The 16,500-nt window shown below is 56.1% G+C and overlaps 4 protein-coding genes across 4 annotated transcripts; 1 reads left to right on the top strand and 3 right to left on the bottom strand.

Annotated features, from left to right (window-relative positions):
• Window positions 1-4,241: 4,241 nt before the first annotated feature.
• DICSQDRAFT_142871 (NTF2-like protein) lies at window positions 4,242-4,835 on the bottom strand (the record flags this gene model as incomplete). The annotated part of the gene is made up of 3 exons (XM_007360639.1): window positions 4,242-4,465; window positions 4,523-4,746; window positions 4,813-4,835. The coding sequence occupies 3 exons, from the start codon at window positions 4,833-4,835 to the stop codon at window positions 4,242-4,244; spliced, it is 471 nt and encodes a 156-aa protein (XP_007360701.1).
• Window positions 4,836-5,430: 595 nt separating this feature from the next.
• On the bottom strand, window positions 5,431-7,197 carry DICSQDRAFT_131575 (Clavaminate synthase-like protein). Its single transcript, XM_007360638.1, has 7 exons — window positions 6,865-7,197; window positions 6,680-6,802; window positions 6,270-6,621; window positions 6,143-6,214; window positions 5,998-6,086; window positions 5,730-5,943; window positions 5,431-5,668 (listed from the first exon to the last, which is right to left on the bottom strand). Exons 1-7 carry the CDS (start codon window positions 7,008-7,010, stop codon window positions 5,585-5,587), a joined length of 1,080 nt encoding a protein of 359 aa, XP_007360700.1. The 5' UTR covers window positions 7,011-7,197; the 3' UTR covers window positions 5,431-5,584.
• A 1,850-nt stretch (window positions 7,198-9,047) lies between these two features.
• DICSQDRAFT_176946 (Adaptor protein complex AP-3 delta subunit) lies at window positions 9,048-13,236 on the top strand. Its single transcript, XM_007360637.1, has 11 exons — window positions 9,048-9,393; window positions 9,454-9,615; window positions 9,670-9,904; window positions 9,960-10,099; window positions 10,153-10,366; window positions 10,424-10,569; window positions 10,635-11,107; window positions 11,170-11,410; window positions 11,502-12,041; window positions 12,222-12,363; window positions 12,602-13,236. The coding sequence occupies exons 1-11, from the start codon at window positions 9,238-9,240 to the stop codon at window positions 13,033-13,035; spliced, it is 2,883 nt and encodes a 960-aa protein (XP_007360699.1). The 5' UTR covers window positions 9,048-9,237; the 3' UTR covers window positions 13,036-13,236.
• Window positions 13,237-13,268: 32 nt separating this feature from the next.
• DICSQDRAFT_76899 (Pkinase-domain-containing protein) lies at window positions 13,269-16,354 on the bottom strand. The gene is made up of 11 exons (XM_007360636.1): window positions 16,180-16,354; window positions 16,056-16,107; window positions 15,963-15,993; window positions 15,730-15,906; window positions 15,646-15,676; window positions 15,471-15,579; window positions 15,105-15,346; window positions 14,930-15,034; window positions 14,689-14,840; window positions 13,997-14,516; window positions 13,269-13,861 (listed from the first exon to the last, which is right to left on the bottom strand). The coding sequence occupies exons 1-11, from the start codon at window positions 16,180-16,182 to the stop codon at window positions 13,712-13,714; spliced, it is 1,572 nt and encodes a 523-aa protein (XP_007360698.1). The 5' UTR covers window positions 16,183-16,354; the 3' UTR covers window positions 13,269-13,711.
• Window positions 16,355-16,500: the final 146 nt, after the last annotated feature.

Raw genomic sequence — 16,500 nt, 5'->3', positions numbered from 1 at the left:
ACCCACGACTTTCTAGAGCTGCGCTTACTCAGCATGTGGTACCGAACCAACCGCCGACCTGAACCAAAAGGCGTCTGTACGGGTGGTCAAGCGACACGGCTGCAGAGACAGTCCGCGATCTAGTGGCTTGACTCTGATCCACCATGGCCGAAACTGACCTCTACAACCTCGAGTTCCTTTCTCTCGTCGCCAAAATCACTCAGGAGATCGACAACCACACTGGGCTTAGCGACAAGACACTAGCCGAGTTCGTCATCTCCCTTCATGACCAGTCTAAAACTCTCGTCGAGTTCAAGGGGAAACTGCAGGAAGTCGGCGCCAACTTCCCAGAGTCGTTCGTAGAGAATGTCGACCGTCTCATCCTCACCCTCCATCCGAAGCACAAGAAGAAATCAACTGGAAAGGAGACTGGCGCTGTCGATGGTCCCGGGCTGGATGAGCTGGATAAGAAGAAGCGCATGTTCCCAGGACTCGCGCTCAAAGACCAGGAGTGGGATCCGGGTGCTCCGAAGGATGCAATCATGAAAGAGGTAGACGACATGATGTCTCAGTTGGAGGGTGCTGCGAAGAGAGCGCGACCACGGACTCCGGAGGACGACAGAGCTCCGAAGCGCCCACGACGTTCTCGTTCACGCTCTCCTCCCCCACCACCACGCCGTCGCAGTCCAAGTCCTTCACGGGGGAGGGGGTATGATGACAGGAGAGGCAGAGGAGGCGGTCGGCAGTTGGACGATCGCCCGGTGCTCTACAAGATCTATGATGGCCGGGTCAACGGTCTGAAGGAGTTCGGGGCGTTTGTTCAGTTGGAAGGCGTGGCGGGCCGAGTGGAAGGTGCGTTGCTCCTCCATTACCGTTTGTGCCCACAGACTGACTACGGGGCAGGTATGGTGCACGTTTCCAACATTCAGCAAGGCGCGCGCGCGAACTCGCCCGCTGACCTGCTGAGTCGTGGACAGTCAGTCAAGGTCAAGGTCATGAGCGTCGCGGGAAACCGGGTTGGTCTCTCCATGAAGGACGTCGATCAGGCCACTGGACGCGACCTCACTCCCCATCTGCGCATCAAGTCCGAAGCGGAGCTTGCTGCCGAGGAGGAACGACGAGCGGCCCATGGCGCCAATGCCGTTCCCCTCAACTCGCGCGGTGTCAAGGAGGAAGTCGTCAGGTCTGCAAAACGTCTGACTTCACCGGAACGGTGGGAGATCAAGCAGCTCATCTCCTCCGGTGCTCTTGACGCTTCAGAATATCCCGACCTTGATGAAGACTTTGGGAATCCTGCTGCGACTGCGGAAGTAGAGGAGGAACTGGATGTCGAAGTCCGCGAGGAGGAGCCCGCGTTCCTTGCTGGTCAGACGAAGAAGACTTTAGAGCTCAGTCCTGTCAAGATTGTCAAGGCGCCGGACGGTTCGCTTAACCGGGCTGCCCTTGCGGGCGCGGCTCTTGCCAAGGAGCGTCGAGAGTTGCGACAGCAAGAGGCGAACGAGCAGGCGGACTCCGAAGCTCGTGACTTCAGCGCACCTTGGTTGGACCCCATGGCAAAGGATAGTGACCGCGTCTTTGCTCAGGATCTCCGACGCGAACTTCGGGGCCAGAAGGCCGGGGAGCAGCCGAAGTGGAAGGAGGCTACTTTCAATAAGGCGACGACGTTCGGTGAGATCACATCCCTCAGTATTCAGGAGCAACGGAAGAGTCTTCCGATCTATAAGCTTCGCGATCCGTTGTTGAAGGCTATCAGAGAGGTACGTCACTATTCATTGCTGTTAATACGCTGTTGTCCTGACTGCATACCAGCACCCCGTTCTCATCGTCGTCGGTGATACGGGCTCGGGCAAGACGACGCAGATGACGCAATATCTGGCAGAGGAGGGCTTCGCGGACAAGGGCAGGATAGGATGCACGCAGCCTAGGCGTGTCGCCGCCATGTCTGTCGCGAAGCGCGTGGCGGAGGAGGTTGGTTGCAGGCTTGGACAGGAAGTCGGGTACACGATTCGTTTCGAGGATTGCACAAGTCCAGAAACTCGCATCAAATACATGACGGACGGTATGCTCCAACGAGAATCTCTTATCGACCCGGATCTGAGCCAGTACTCCGTGATCATGCTGGATGAGGCCCACGAGCGTACCATTGCCACTGATGTATTGTTCGGCCTTCTGAAGAGTGAGTGCACCTTCTTGTGACAGCCTGCGCCTATACCAACGCGTACATATAGAGGCAATCAAGCGTCGACCTGACCTCAAACTCATCGTCACTTCTGCCACCCTTGACGCCGAGAAGTTCTCGAAGTACTTCTTTGGCTGCCCGATCTTTACCATCCCCGGCAGGACCTATCCCGTAGAGATCCTCTACACCAAGGAGCCGGAGACGGATTATCTTGACGCATCCCTGATCACCGTCATGCAAATCCACCTATCGGAGCCTCCTGGGGATATCCTTCTATTCCTGACGGGTCAAGAGGAAATTGACACGGCGTGCGAAATCCTCTACGAGCGAATGAAGGCGCTTGGTCCGAAGGTCCCAGAGCTTATCATCCTCCCGATTTATTCCGCCCTCCCCTCCGAGGTCCAGTCTCGTGTGTTCGAGCCCACTCCTCCCGGCGCGCGTAAGGTCGTTGTTGCAACGAACGTCGCGGAAACGAGTCTCACAATACCTGGCATCTACTACGTAATCGACCCCGGCTTTTCGAAGCAGAACGCCTATGATCCGCGTCTAGGTATGGACTCGCTCGTGGTCATGCCCATCTCGCAAGCTCAGGCCCGTCAACGAGCTGGTCGTGCTGGCCGTACCGGACCCGGGAAGTGCTACCGTCTGTACACCGAGGCGGCGTTCCGGAACGAGATGCTACCGAACTCGATTCCTGATATCCAGCGCACGAATCTGGCTAGCACCATCCTCATGCTCAAGGCCATGGGTATTAACGACCTGCTGAGCTTCGACTTCATGGACCCTCCTCCGGCCCAAACGATGATCACCGCGCTAGAATCGCTCTACGCACTGTCCGCGCTCGACGATGAAGGTCTGCTGACGCGTCTTGGTCGCAAGATGGCAGACTTTCCCATGGACCCAGCTCTCGCGAAGACTCTTATCGCATCCGTCGAGCTCGGCTGCTCTGAGGAGATCCTGTCGATTGTTGCCATGCTTTCTGTGCAGAGCGTGTTCTACCGGCCGAAGGAGAAACAGGGCCAGGCCGACTCGAAGAAGGCCAAGTTCCACCAACCGGAAGGCGATCATCTGACGCTTCTCACCGTATACAATGGCTGGAAGGCCAGCAACTTCTCGAACCCCTGGTGCTACGAAAACTTCATCCAGGCTCGTAGCATGAGGCGTGCGCAAGACGTTCGGAAACAGTTGCTCGGTATCATGGACAGGTAAGTTTCCGCTTTCGCCCCGATGGTGGCGGGTGCTGACGTGCGCATGCAGGTACAAGCACGATATCATCTCCGCAGGCAAGGACTACAATCGTGTCCGCAAGGCCATCTGTTCGGGATACTTCCGGAATGCCGCAAAGAAGGACCCGCAGGAGGGATACAAGACTCTCGTTGAGGGCACTCCGGTCTACATTCACCCCTCTTCGGCTCTCTTCAACCGGAACCCCGAATGGTGCATCTACCATGAACTCATCCTCACGACTCGTGAGTACTGCCACAACGTGACCGCGATCGAGCCCAAGTGGCTGGTCGAGGTGGCGCCGCAGTTCTTCAAAGTCGCCGACGCGAACAAGATCAGTAAGCGGAAGCGACAGGAGAAGATTGAGCCCCTGTTCAACAAGTACGAGAAACCTGACGAGTGGCGGCTGTCCAAGGTCAAGCGAAGCGCACGTTCTGTACGTCCTCGCGTACCTGTTCTCTGGAACGAGGATACTGACGGCTGTCGCAGAGCCAAACATTTGGATAATCGCCTATGTTTCATGCATCGGGATCTGGAGACGGTTGCGTACTGTATACTACCATATGTAATGATATCTGCTACATTCCTTCTCTACTTTTCGGCTGTGTATGAGTCTGCACTGTTGAACATGTCGAGTGCTTCCCCGCGATGCGGCTTCTTTACCCACGTTGTGAACGTGGAAACGTAGCTGCATGGAATGGACGCCGAAGCCCCGTCGCGCTTCGCGATCCGCCACATTCAGGCCACGAGATTTGTACATGCCGCATAGACGCAAGCTCTGGCGAAGAATGAGTCGTGTTCGCGTCCTTGAGCCTCAATTGACAGTGAAGCGTACCGTGGCTGCCACGTGCCCGCGTGCCTAACCGACGAACCGTAAGGCGTCTGCGGTAATATAGTATTTTGCAACCTCCCCGGACTTTGTTGGGGGAGCGTTCGGGTCTGGGGCCAGCATGAACGTTTGAGAGAAGACGCGGGGGTGGCCGTCGACATTGTTACGCGGCGCGTTGGCAGGGTTCGCAGCTGGACCCTTGCCGTGGGTGACGATGCCCGATACGGTCACCAGCAGCGAAGGTGGCTGGCTTCCTGTTTCACACATGAGATGCCATTCGTGAGTATCATCTGAGGAGGAAAGTGGCTGACCTGGAATGGGGTGGCAATCGAAGGACTGGACCTCGTGTTTTGTGGCGGGGATGCCGGAGACGAGCTCTCGCACGCCGTCAACGCCCTCGAAAGGCTTGCCGTTCCATGTCAGGGCAGAGTTGGGTCTGTAGAAGTTTGGGAGGTCATCGATTCGCGTTGGCGAATCGTAAGTCGTGTAGTAGATGCGCGTGAAATGGTCTGCCGCTCTGGTGGCGATCTCGATACTGCGACGAACGAAGGAGTAAGCCTATCTGGACACTAGTATCATGTTCAGGGGGACAGTAGCTTACTCGTTTGGCGTCAAAGTGCTCATGCCCGTCTAAGGCAAACGGCCAATGTGACTACTACTCACTCTCGCTGCAGGGAGGTACCAATGTGTGGCGGCTCCAGAGGACAGAAGAATCTCGGCTACCATTCAAAGCTTCAATTTTGATACCCAGCTGCGGATAAACTCGACACGACAAACTCTATGTGCTGTTAAAGAGCAATTAGAAGCACGCGATGTTCCTTGAAGGTCTCCTGTAACACAAAGGATTGTAGGAGAGATCTGTAGTGGTGGTGGTTGAAGTACAAGTCACATGAGCGCTCAGCGTCCAAGAAACTCGCGGCATAGCCACGGCCGGAACCGAGTTGCGCATATAAGCGCCCAATGGCAGTTGTTTGACCGTGACAAGTTCGCAGCCTTCCGCACCATTGTGCCTGCAGCTACCTTGTCTCTGACCGAGAATCCCCACTCTGTCGTGTACCTGACATCACAAACACGCTGGCTAGAACGACTTGTCGTTCTCGTGCCTCTTCAAGTTTCCTGGCAAGGCTGGCGAGCGATCAATGCTCCAATCCGTCTCGGTCCATTGCAACCGTATCCACCTTCAAGCTTCAACGATATCGCAGACTAGATGAGTAATGTACAGAATCTTATTGATTTCGTGCGTAAAGTACTACAAGTTAGGAATATCGAAGTATACGCATACATGCACAAGATAGCTTGGAATGATAATACAGAGATAAGGTATGTCCTACATAGGCTGCGCTCGTTCAACTAGGATGGACTCTTCGTCAGTATCATGCTGTCGCACGAACTGTTTCGTGCCCATGCCGTAGCCCTGGATGCTCGGTGCCCTTGGCCTCGTACCACGTTTCTGGACCCTATGAACAACGGACAACTCGTAAGTACAAGCTTCTCAAGGTGCATCGCGTTCCGGCTGACCTTCCGGTTCCGCAGCCTGAGTTTTCTGATCCGGCGCGCTGTCCATTCGCCGGCGGTCGCACCGCTGTTGAATTCTTCCCTCGGGTTCTTCGCGGCGGCGTCCGCAATCAGCCTGCTCTTGTCCGTGAGCGGCCGGAGGATAACATTGTTGTTCGGGCGGGTGAAGAATGCGACGGAGTATCGCTCGTAACGCGACTGGTGACCCGGTGGCGGCCTGATTGGCGAGATGAGAAGAAGTTTCAGTTGTAAGATAGGAAGCCAGACGTACATCACACGATGCAAATTCGAACGCAAGATGCCGCCACTGAAAATCGAAAGAGCATCTCCAATATTGCATATCGCATGACCAGGAAGAGGCTGCGACGAACAATAGACAGGTGAGACAGGTACAAACCTCTAGTGATAATATATACCTTAACGTAAAGCCATTCTTGTGAGCCAGGTGGCATGACTTGGAGACCGCCGAGACGGTTGTGCAGGAACGTCTGCAGAATGTAGGTGAGCCTTCCGCCGACACGCAGATAAGCCACGAAGACTGACCAGAGTTCCAAAGTCGGTGTGCGCTCCGATCCCAGCGGTGCTCTGATTGGGAGGTGTCTTGACTACCCTGGCCTCGCTTCCGCAGGGTTCATGTGTTGCGTGGAGATTGGCAAGGCTTCCCTTTGGCAGGCCGAGAAGCCTCTCGAGGATGTCCAGGATCGTGTTGTTGACCGCCATCGACTTTCGTACGAAGGGAATCACAGCATCCTGCATCCTCGCGTTGACGGATGACGGATATGTCCGGTGAATAGGCCGCGGCCACGAGACAGCGTCGTCCTGCGCAATGTTCAGGAACTCGACGGTGTCTCGGGTGCCACTCAGGTCAGTTGCGATCGTTCCTCGGGCTTTGTATCTGAAACTCCATGAGATTCCGCCACGGGAATATATAGACGAAGTGGTAAGGAGCCTACCCAAATGAGTCGCCAGTGTCACCTTGTTCGAACTTCATCTTCTCTGCCAGGGGAAGCGCTAATGTTTCCGCGCCGACGTCGAACATGGCGTTAACCTCACGGTCGACGCCGTGGTTTCTGAGGCTGTGACGAGATGTGAATTAGACTTGGCGCTTGAGGTCCAGAGTCCCGGACATGCTACTCACTACCAGAAGCCCAGGTGGGTAGCAGCGTGCCAGAGTTTCGCCATCTCATCATTGCTTCCGGCTTGAAGCAGCTGATAGTCGATGACGATGAGCGAGTGCGTTGGAACGTCGGAAGGGAACGCGGGGACAGTAGTGAGGGCAGGCATGCTGAGTCCAGGCTTGGGACTTGGGATGGAGAAACTACATTTGCGCAGGCCCTCGCGTCCTTTTATCTATAGCCGGGACATCACCCTGGGTCGGTGGCTTCAGTCATGCCCAAGCCAGACATGAAGCCTAGCCGGAACCAGGATACGCTGGCGCTGTTCCCCGTACGTGCCGCGATTCGTCGCTCGATCGCACCTAGGGCGCGCGTGGCCAGTCCGATTGCCCGGCTCCTTCCCCGCTTGTTCCTGAGCCTGAGGGATGACCCGTGGTGAGATTGATCGGGACGAGAACCCGTCATCTTGGGGAGGGTGTGCCGGGAAGGGTCGGTGAGTTCATCGGTCTGCGCGAGTACATACAAGGGTTGACCATCGCGGGCGCATTTGACAGTTTCGCTCACAGCCTCAGGCGCTCGGACCTCGGGTCCCGGACTTCTAGAGAATTAAGTCAAGGGTACGTAAAGCGCAGCACGGTCGGAGGACGGGGATAGCCCGGCCACAGCATGCTGGTAAAGGCAAGTAGGATTCATTAAAGACTACCAAGATGACGCTGGTCCTGGCACTCAGTCGCAAATGGTACTGGGCGGCCGTCCTTGATGGTAAGAGACGTGCCACAATCAGGGGTCCACTCTCGGTTCGGTCAGACTTGAGGGGGCCTTGCCGCAGGACAACCATTTGTTCAGGTCCTGCCCAACGACCAGCATCCCTGTCTGCCCACAGTCAAGGGGGGCCTTGCGTTTCTTGTGGCCTACAGGGTCCCGTGCAACCGTTCGTCATCCTCGTTCCGGGGTTATGTCGCCAATAGTACACTCACTACGAGATTTGTCATGGGAAACATTCCGTGCTTTCTGGACTAGCGTCATATGCGTCTTCCTCACAATCAACGAATCGGACTTCAGTCTGCGGTTGCTTGAGTGAGCTAACCTTTCACTTCAATTTCAAGCTGCTCTACCTCGCCGCTAGCTCATGTCAAATGCTTCCGATGACGTCGTTGTCTGTACCTCGTAAGAACAAATCACTCCAGCAGGAGTATTTCATTTACCAAGCTTCCAGGCATGCCACGAATGATGGCCGCTTGGTATGAAGTCTAGCTTCAGATAGTATGGCGCAGTCGAGTCGTCCGAATGCGGGAGACTTGAACCTGGCATCAGTGTTAGTGGATATGTCGGAGGACTAGTTGGCTTGACACCAAGCGTTGCGGCTGAGTAGCCGTGGCTGGCTCCGCATCGTGGCCACATGAACCTTGAGTTACCCTCCGGGATTCTTGCTTGCCGTTATGCTCCCGAGCAGCGTGTGCCCAAAGGCCCGCATGGAGCAATGCTCAGCGTGTGCTTCATTCGTGCCAAGATACGCTGACAAGTATTCGGGTCGGTGACAGGTGATCGCGTCAGACGAGATGGGTGTACCTGCCGATGTCAGCGCAGTAAGGCGTCCTACAGTCATTGGACGAAAATGCCCGGGGACGATCGTCGGAAGCCGTCAGCAGTCTTCGGGCAAGCCGTCATGGGACCCGGAAAGCATCCTGGAGGAAGTGGAAGAACGGGCGGTAAATATTTCGACCAAGGACTTCGCGCGAAGATTACTCCAAAAAGACGAGGCTTCATGGAAAACTGCCCTGCAATATGTTCGGTATCAATTGGAAGGACGCGAACCCTGATCTGGCGATGCGCAAACGTCCCAGATGCTTATCGCAGGTAGAACTGTTTGCTAGCGTAGTAGCCGACATTAGCACACATGCATACATCTGTCGGGACATGTCTCGGAAGAACGGAAGGAAAACGTCACTTCTGCGGGGCTGTAGAAGACAATTCGGCTGTCATATGTCGAGACGCAAGCCAGGAGAGAATGAACGACACGTTGGATACATGCAATTTTGACGAGACACAGTATGTCTGCGGGTGGGAAACAGTTGCCATATTGAGCCGGCATACAGTCATGGTGTGCAGCGAGCTGCGAGCCACTCTGGTGCTCCCTCTGCCCGCATGCAAGTACTTGTCTTGCTCTCTGTGTTCTGACTAGTACTTGCGACAGAATTCGTACGTCCTCAGCTTGCCTCGCTGCTCGCACTGGCATCTATTGTCGGTGGCTATCTCGTGCTTCTGAATCTTGAGCTTGTCTCGATCTACCATCCCAACTCTGGCCAAACACGCTCTCTGACAGTAGCAGACGCTTCTGGACACTCAGTTTCTTGCACCTCATCTTGAAGTGCTGAAACAGGGTCTCTTGCCATAGTATGTGGGAACGTACACTCCAGGATCTTATTCGCGGTCTGCGCGCCAACAAGAAGGATGAAAGCAAGTTCATCGCTCAAGCTGTGGACGAGATCCGGACGGAAACCAGAAGCAAAGACATGGAGATCAAGGCTGCTGCTATACTGAAGCTCACATACGTACGTGTCACCGTTGTTTCGTGTCGCCTTCGTCTCATGATCCGAGCTGCCTTACGCAAGTTGCACATGCTTGGGTATGACATGAGTTGGGCGTCCTTCCATGTCGTTGAGGTTATGTCGGCTCCACGAATACACCTCAAGACTATCGGGTATTTGGCAGCAGCACAGTCTTTCCAGCAGGATACGGACGTTCTGATGCTCACTACAAACTTGCTCAAGAAGGTATGATGCGTCGATATGAGGGTCTCGTTTTGAGTCGAATAACTTTGCCTTCAGGACTTAGGCTCAAGACCAGAAGAGGTAGCCATCGCATTAAATGGGCTATCGCACATCGTGACATCCGAATTGGCTCGGGACCTATCCCCGGAACTTGTCGCTATGCTCAACCATTCGCGCCCACATATACGGAAACGAGCGGTCCTAGCTATGTACAAGGTTGTCACTAAATACCCGGACGTCCTCCCTTCCAGCATGAGCAGGCTCCGAGACAAGTTAGATGATCCCGATCCCGGTATGTTTTCTCGGATTTGACTTGGACACACTCTATACTCATAGCTGTACTGCAGGCGTTGTAGCGGCGACGGTAAACGTTTTGTGCGAGTTAGCCCCCCAAAGTCCTAGAGACTACCTTCCACTGGCACCGCAGTTATTTCATCTTTTGACTACCTCTTCAAACAATTGGATGTTGATCAAAATCATCAAACTTGTGAGGCGCGCTACATTCCTGTGGGAGGTATTTTTGTCTAATGCTCTCTCTAGTTTGGGACTCTAACGCCGTATGAGCCCCGGCTGGTGAAGAAACTACAACCACCGATAACTGATCTTATCTCCACGACGTCAGCAATATCTCTCCTATATGAATGTGTGCGTACATGCATCATAGGTGGCATGCTCCTGGGTCTTGCAGGGAACGCGCTTGCCCAAACATGTGTCACGAAGTTGGCTGGATTCTTGCAGGATGCCGATCAAAACTGTGAGCCTGAGTGAGTTCCTTCAAGCACGCCGCCGAGTTGACCGACGACCTCTGCAGTGAAGTACATCGCTTTGCTCGCAATGGTTAAGATCGTTCCCACCCACCCGGAGCTTGTAGCAGAATATCAGGATATGATCTTGTCCAGTGTCAACGACGAAGACATCAGTATCAGGATGCGAGCCTTGGACTTAGTCTCTGCTATGGTCTGAAAATTTCTGTTCGCGCTTGACAACGACATACAAGGTGGACTAACACGAGTTCTTGTTAGGTCAGCCGACACAATTTGCAGCCCATCGTGCAGCACCTCTTATCCCATCTGGTCAAAACGGAATCTGTGGCCCTTCCGTCCGCCTCGGAGGCGCTCTCTCAGTTCGGGCCATCTCAAGACATTCCAGCGGCTCGACTTGGCGGACTTCCCTCTCAATCTCCGGCCTATCGTCTGACGCTAGCCCAACGGATCTTATCGCTCGGCTCACAGGACTTGTACGACAACGTCACAGACTTTGAGTGGTACATCTCCGTTCTCGTTGATCTCGCTTATGTCGCACGTGTGAGCATCGGTGCCGAGATTCGTGAACAGCTCGTCGATATCACCGGTCGAGTGCGTGCAGCGCGCCGATATGCTGTTCAAGTCATGGCAAAGCTCCTCGGCGATGATTCGTTCTTACACAATGCCTCCGACGACGGCGGGTGCCCAGAGGTGCTCTGGGCGGCGGCGTGGATCTGCGGCGAGTATTGCAGGTAGGTGGCGACAACGTGTTTGGTAGCGCGTCTCTGTTCAACAATAGGCGTGGCATTTTCAGCGAACTTGCGGAGCCACACAAGCTTCTGTCATCCCTCTTGCAGCCTCGCATCTTGTCGTTGCCTTCGGACATCGTCGCCGTCTATCTGCATGCGGCGATGAAGGTTTTCGGTTCATGGGCGACAGAACTCGCCGATCGCTGGGACGACGATGACTTGCCCAGAGTCCGTGGAGTCGTCGACGACGTCGTGGGGCGCCTCTCAAGCATTGTGACGCACACCGACATCGAGGTGCAGGAACGGGTGCGTGCTTCCCGGACTGTTTCATTTCCGTAACACATGCCGTTGTCTTGACGTTCGCCCCACGATCGCGTGCTCACGTTGATACTTCCAGGCCGCTGAGCTGCTCCAACTCTTCACGTTCATCCGCGCAGATCTGAGCGCATACAAGCCGCAGCCGCGCAATACTAGCAAGTATGGCGAGTCGAGCATGAGCCCAGGCGCGGAAGGCTTCGGCGAGCCCTCGTCGACCGCGTCTGCGTCTACATCTCCGGCATCGGAGCCCCACTTTCCGAAGAGCCTATACCTCATCAGACCGCTCTTCGGTGCGTACGAACTCAACGCGGTCGCGCTCTCGGCCCAGGCGAGCTTGCCGATTCCCGAAGGTTTGGATCTGGAAGCATGGATCGTGCCTTTCAAGGAAGACCCCACCCCCCTGGCTGGGGATGCCACGGACGAGGCGCTCGAGGGGAAGAAGGGTAAGAAAGGTAAGCGAAAGGAGGGTGAGAAAGGCGCAGGGAAGTCGAAGCGCAAGGGGAAGGCGCGGGCGAGTGGTGGCGCGGATGACGAAGAGGATCAGGCGGTCGATGGGAACGGACACGACGTGGTAGTCCAATTGGTCGAGACTGAGAAGGAGCGGGCTGAGCGCGAGCGCGTGAGTGCTGTTCATTCATCTTGGCCTTGCCATTTCCTATTGTCTTCGTGTCGGCTACGAGGATGACACAACGATGGCTACCCACTGGGCGCCCTCTCTTCCCGCTCTGTTTGTGTTCTGTCTTTGAATGACTGACAGATGATCTTGGTTTGGGCTGGTGTTCCCTATTGTGCGACGTAGCGGAAGGCCGAGCGGCTGGAACGGCTGCGGGACGACCCCTACTACCTGATGGACGACCGTCCTCCTTTGACAAAGTTTGGCGCCGCCGACGTGGAGTCTATACCGGTGGTCAAGCTAGACGACCTGCCGCCACTGTCCACAGGTACGCACCGCTTCCGCACATGGTCCCCCCGCAGCCTAGCACTCACGGCTTTACGACATCGTGCGCACCGATTTCGCCACACATCCCTACACCCTATCCCCACTCCACTCTCCTCGCTCGTCCCATCCATGCGACCCCCCTATCGTCCGACGGTCTTATGGTCTCGGCGCTACACACATGCATACACACGCACACTCTCCGAAATTGACCGGATCTCTCGAACGTCCTATCTGTATAGCTATAGCACCAACAGCGCGCCTACCCAGCTTGCGAAGCTCCCCTGCACCGCCCGCACAGACGTTCGTCATCGACAAAACGGGTGAGATGCCCGAGGGCGCAGTGCGCACTGCGTCAACCCCTGTGTCCCCACAGCCTCAGCGCCCTGGAGTGAGGGTAGGCTCTCCTTCGCCCTCGTATGGGATGTATGGGAACGGGAGTACGTCACGATCGGCAACTCCCCCCCTTGGGGCAAGTGTGGCCGTTCCCCTGCCGTCACGCTTTCCGGCTTACGACTTGGACGCGGACGAGCCCCGGCCCAGAACACCCGAGGCGATCAAAGTGACAAAGGTCAAGAAGAAGGGGACGACAGGGAGTGGCGGCGGCGGGAAGGAAAAGAAGGCCAAGAAACGGATAGCGGCCAAGCCGTCGGAGTCGGAGTCGCTCGCGCAGTGATTTGCATTGGTTGCGCTAGCCTCTTTGTCGAAGGGCGGGTGCGCTGCGCAGGACATGAGTCTAACGTGATGTGGACTGTCATTGTCCGTTTCAGGGCTCGGGCGCGAGTGGAAGGCGAGTGGAAGCAGTCTAGTCAGTCTAACCATATCATTGTCCGAGTCTGTAAGCTGTAGTGGGAATACACGGTTGTTTGCTTTGTTTGCATTAACTGGTATGCTGCGGAGAGACACTATGGTATACATCGGGGGCTTGGCGGTAGTACTGGATTGCCAGAGAGATGAAGAAGACCGGAGGGGGACCAAGATAGGGAGGTGGTAGGGGAATGACAGAGAAACACCGGGATGCATGCAGTGGCACAATTAGCGATGCATGGATAGGTATGTGTAGTGGACAGTGGGTGAATCGGGGTCTGGAATGCACGAGATGGAGAACAAATGGGGATAGAGACGGAGACTATACAGGTGATAGAGAGGAGACGAACGTCAGATGTATCGTCCACGAGTTTATGAGGGAAGGTGTGGAGTGGGCAGAACATGGCTATAGTACGGCTGCACGTACGTACAACCAGCACGCCTAACGCGGTCGGCTGGGACGGGCAGGACGGAGCTAGACGCAACAAGCTGCGCGCGCTAACAGCAAAAGCTCGCTTGTTGAATGCCGGGGTGTGGGTGCGCGCTCATGAGTCGTCCACCCGCTCGACCGAATCGACAATCTCGTTGATAAGCTCTAGGGTGACACCGGGTATGATGCGCTCCGCGTCCGTGAACGCGCGTTGGAGCGCACTCAGCGCAACGCGTGCCTCCTGCGTCGAGACCCGCGGGAACAGCTGCGTAGTAGGCCGGCGGGGGTTGAGTGGAGTGAATGAGCCGACAGGCACAGAAAGACAAACACCGGAGAGAACGCCGCGTGGTCAGCGGCAATCCTAAACGCAACTCCACCGCAGACGCAAAGCTGGACTCACCGAGGCGATCGCAGGCAACACGACCGAATCGAGCATCGTCGTGTCCGGCAAGTCGTCGTCCACGTCCCCGCCGATGTGGTTTCTCACTGCATACGCGCCCTCGTAATCGTCCTCGTCGCTCGGCTCCCTCCTCGAGGTCCGAGGGGCCCCGAGCCCCACATTGTTGCTGCTGTTGCCGTGTCGAATCGTTGCCTGGTCGTTATTGTAGCTCCCCGACCTCTTCGACGGGGTCGGCGGTCCCGCCGCCGGCCCTGGTCCCGGGATGGGCGGCAAGTCACCCTTGGCGTTCACCGTCGTCGCGACCGACGAGTCCGATGGTCCCCGTCTCCCGCTCCCGGAGTACGACGAACCCCCGGAGTGCGAAGAGTCGTCCGAGCCGCCGGTGCGCGTCGTACCGTTGTTCTCCCATGTCAAGGGTGGACCGGAGACCTGTACCGGGTTGGGCGCGGCACGACCGACGGTTCCTGCGTGGCGGACAGTGCCGAAGTCCCAGAGGTCCTCAGGGTCGGAGCCTCCGTTCCTGTAGGTACGAGGGAGCACAGCATACAGTCAGCATGATATTACTTTCCTTGGTGAGTAAGAGTGATAGTGGGGAGGACGGGGATAGCGTGGGACGTTGCGTGGTCGCGAAGGGGACATGGTTGTGTAGGACAGGGGTACAAGGACAGATAGGGATACTGGACGGAACTCACAGCTCCTCGACGTGGTTCCGTTCTTCCTCCTCGATCCTGTCGCCGCCCTCTGCCCTCCAGCGTTCGTGACGCTCGATGAGCTCGGTGAGGTAGTTGGTCTTCTTCGCCATGCGGATGAACTTATGCTTGAGCAGTTCTCGCGCGGATGGTCGCTGATAGGGGCGTCGTTAGCATGGGAACAAGGAGTCGAAGGCACTAATGAAGACTTCGGGCACGATTTCAGAGAATGAAAGAAGCTTACATCCTTAGGGTCACGCTGCAGACAGCACGAAACGAACTCGCGGAAGGACTTGGAGAACGGTCCCTCGAGGGTTGGTGGTGGGTTCTTCGGGATCAGGAAGAGCACCTACACCGAACGTCGCAATAGCCCATCAGACTCGGTGCAGACATAGACATAGTCATCGGTAAGTGCAAACCTTCATGGGGTGGAGCTCCGCATACGGCGGCTCGCCCTTGGCGAGCTCTATCGCCGTAATGCCTAGGCTCCATATATCCGCCTTGTGGTCGTACCCGCTCTGCTTGATGACCTCTGGGGACATCCAGTACGGTGTGCCGACAAACGTGTTCTTCTTCGCGGACAGTGTGCCAGACAGCTGCCCGGATACACCAAAGTCGGCTAACTTGACCTCTCCATTGGCTGACAGCAAAATGTTGGCCGCTAGTCGCAGATATAGGAAGCGGGAAAGAAACACGAAAGGCGGGAAATCACGGGTCAGTACGTGCCGGTTCCGATGTGCTAGTGTGCCTGTTGCATTTCGGCGCAGCAGGGTGCGATGACGTACCTTTGATATCTCGATGCAGCTTCCCTTCCGTGTGCAGGTATTCGAGGCCTTTCAGGAGCTCTCGGACGATGATGGCGATGTACTCTTCACGGAATACGCCCGGTTTCATCTAGGACGTAAGACCTCGGTCAGCAATAGAAGGGCAGGGCGAGGCGGTGGGTGAGTGATGTCATACCAAGTCAGAGCATGACCCGCCTGAGCAGTATCTGGTAGACCGATTGTGAGTCACGCTACGACGGACTTGCGAGGGGGGACGTACTCCATGACGATCCATAGGTGCGAGCCCTTGAGGTAGGAGCCGTGGTATTTGGTCACATGGGGGGAATCGAGCTGAGAGAGGATCTGGATTTCCTGTTGGATATCCTCGATTTCGTCTTCTGCACTCTCGAGATCGATGATCTTAATGGCCACCGTCTTTTGGGTGCGCTTGTCGTAGCTAGGGAGCGAGGTGTGCGTTAGCCGGCGATCCAAGAGTGATATATGAGCACGTACCCCTTGTAGACCTCTCCAAACGAGCCCTTGCCTATATGCGATCAGCCGGAGTTAGTCTGGCCATCTTGCGAGGATAGCGGGGGATCTGCGCACCGATTCTGTCCTGCTTCACGTAGAATTCCTCCGGGTCCTGGTGGTGATTATCCTGTGGGAGCACCATGAGAGACCGCGGGGATCGGGGAACCATCGCAAACGTCAGAGGATGCAAGAGGCTTACCATCGCGCAAGAGAGTGGTGTGTGGACTTAAGTGGTCGTGGATGAGATCGTGAGGGACGTAGGGTGCGTGAGCGTGGCAAGGAGGTGGAAAAGCGGACGATGGAAGATATAGCACACGTTAGACAGCGTAAGAGATAGCGCGAGGAGCAACTGGGCGAATAAACAAGAAGGCAGCGGGGACGGGGCGGAGGAGGAGAGACGGACGGAGGCGAGGTTTGGCTTTGGCCGGGCCCTCACCCAGCCGCGTCAATCCCTTTTCTGGCCTCCTCGCCCCGCGCCGCACATCCCGAGCAGACGCCCACCAGGCGCTCGCTCTACGTC

The sequence above is a fragment of the Dichomitus squalens genome (assembly GCF_000275845.1).
Source record: "Dichomitus squalens LYAD-421 SS1 unplaced genomic scaffold DICSQscaffold_1, whole genome shotgun sequence".
Lineage (NCBI taxonomy): Eukaryota > Fungi > Basidiomycota > Agaricomycetes > Polyporales > Polyporaceae > Dichomitus > Dichomitus squalens.
The sequence above is the reverse complement of the archived record's forward strand: the minus strand, read 5'-3'. Positions and strand labels throughout refer to the sequence as shown.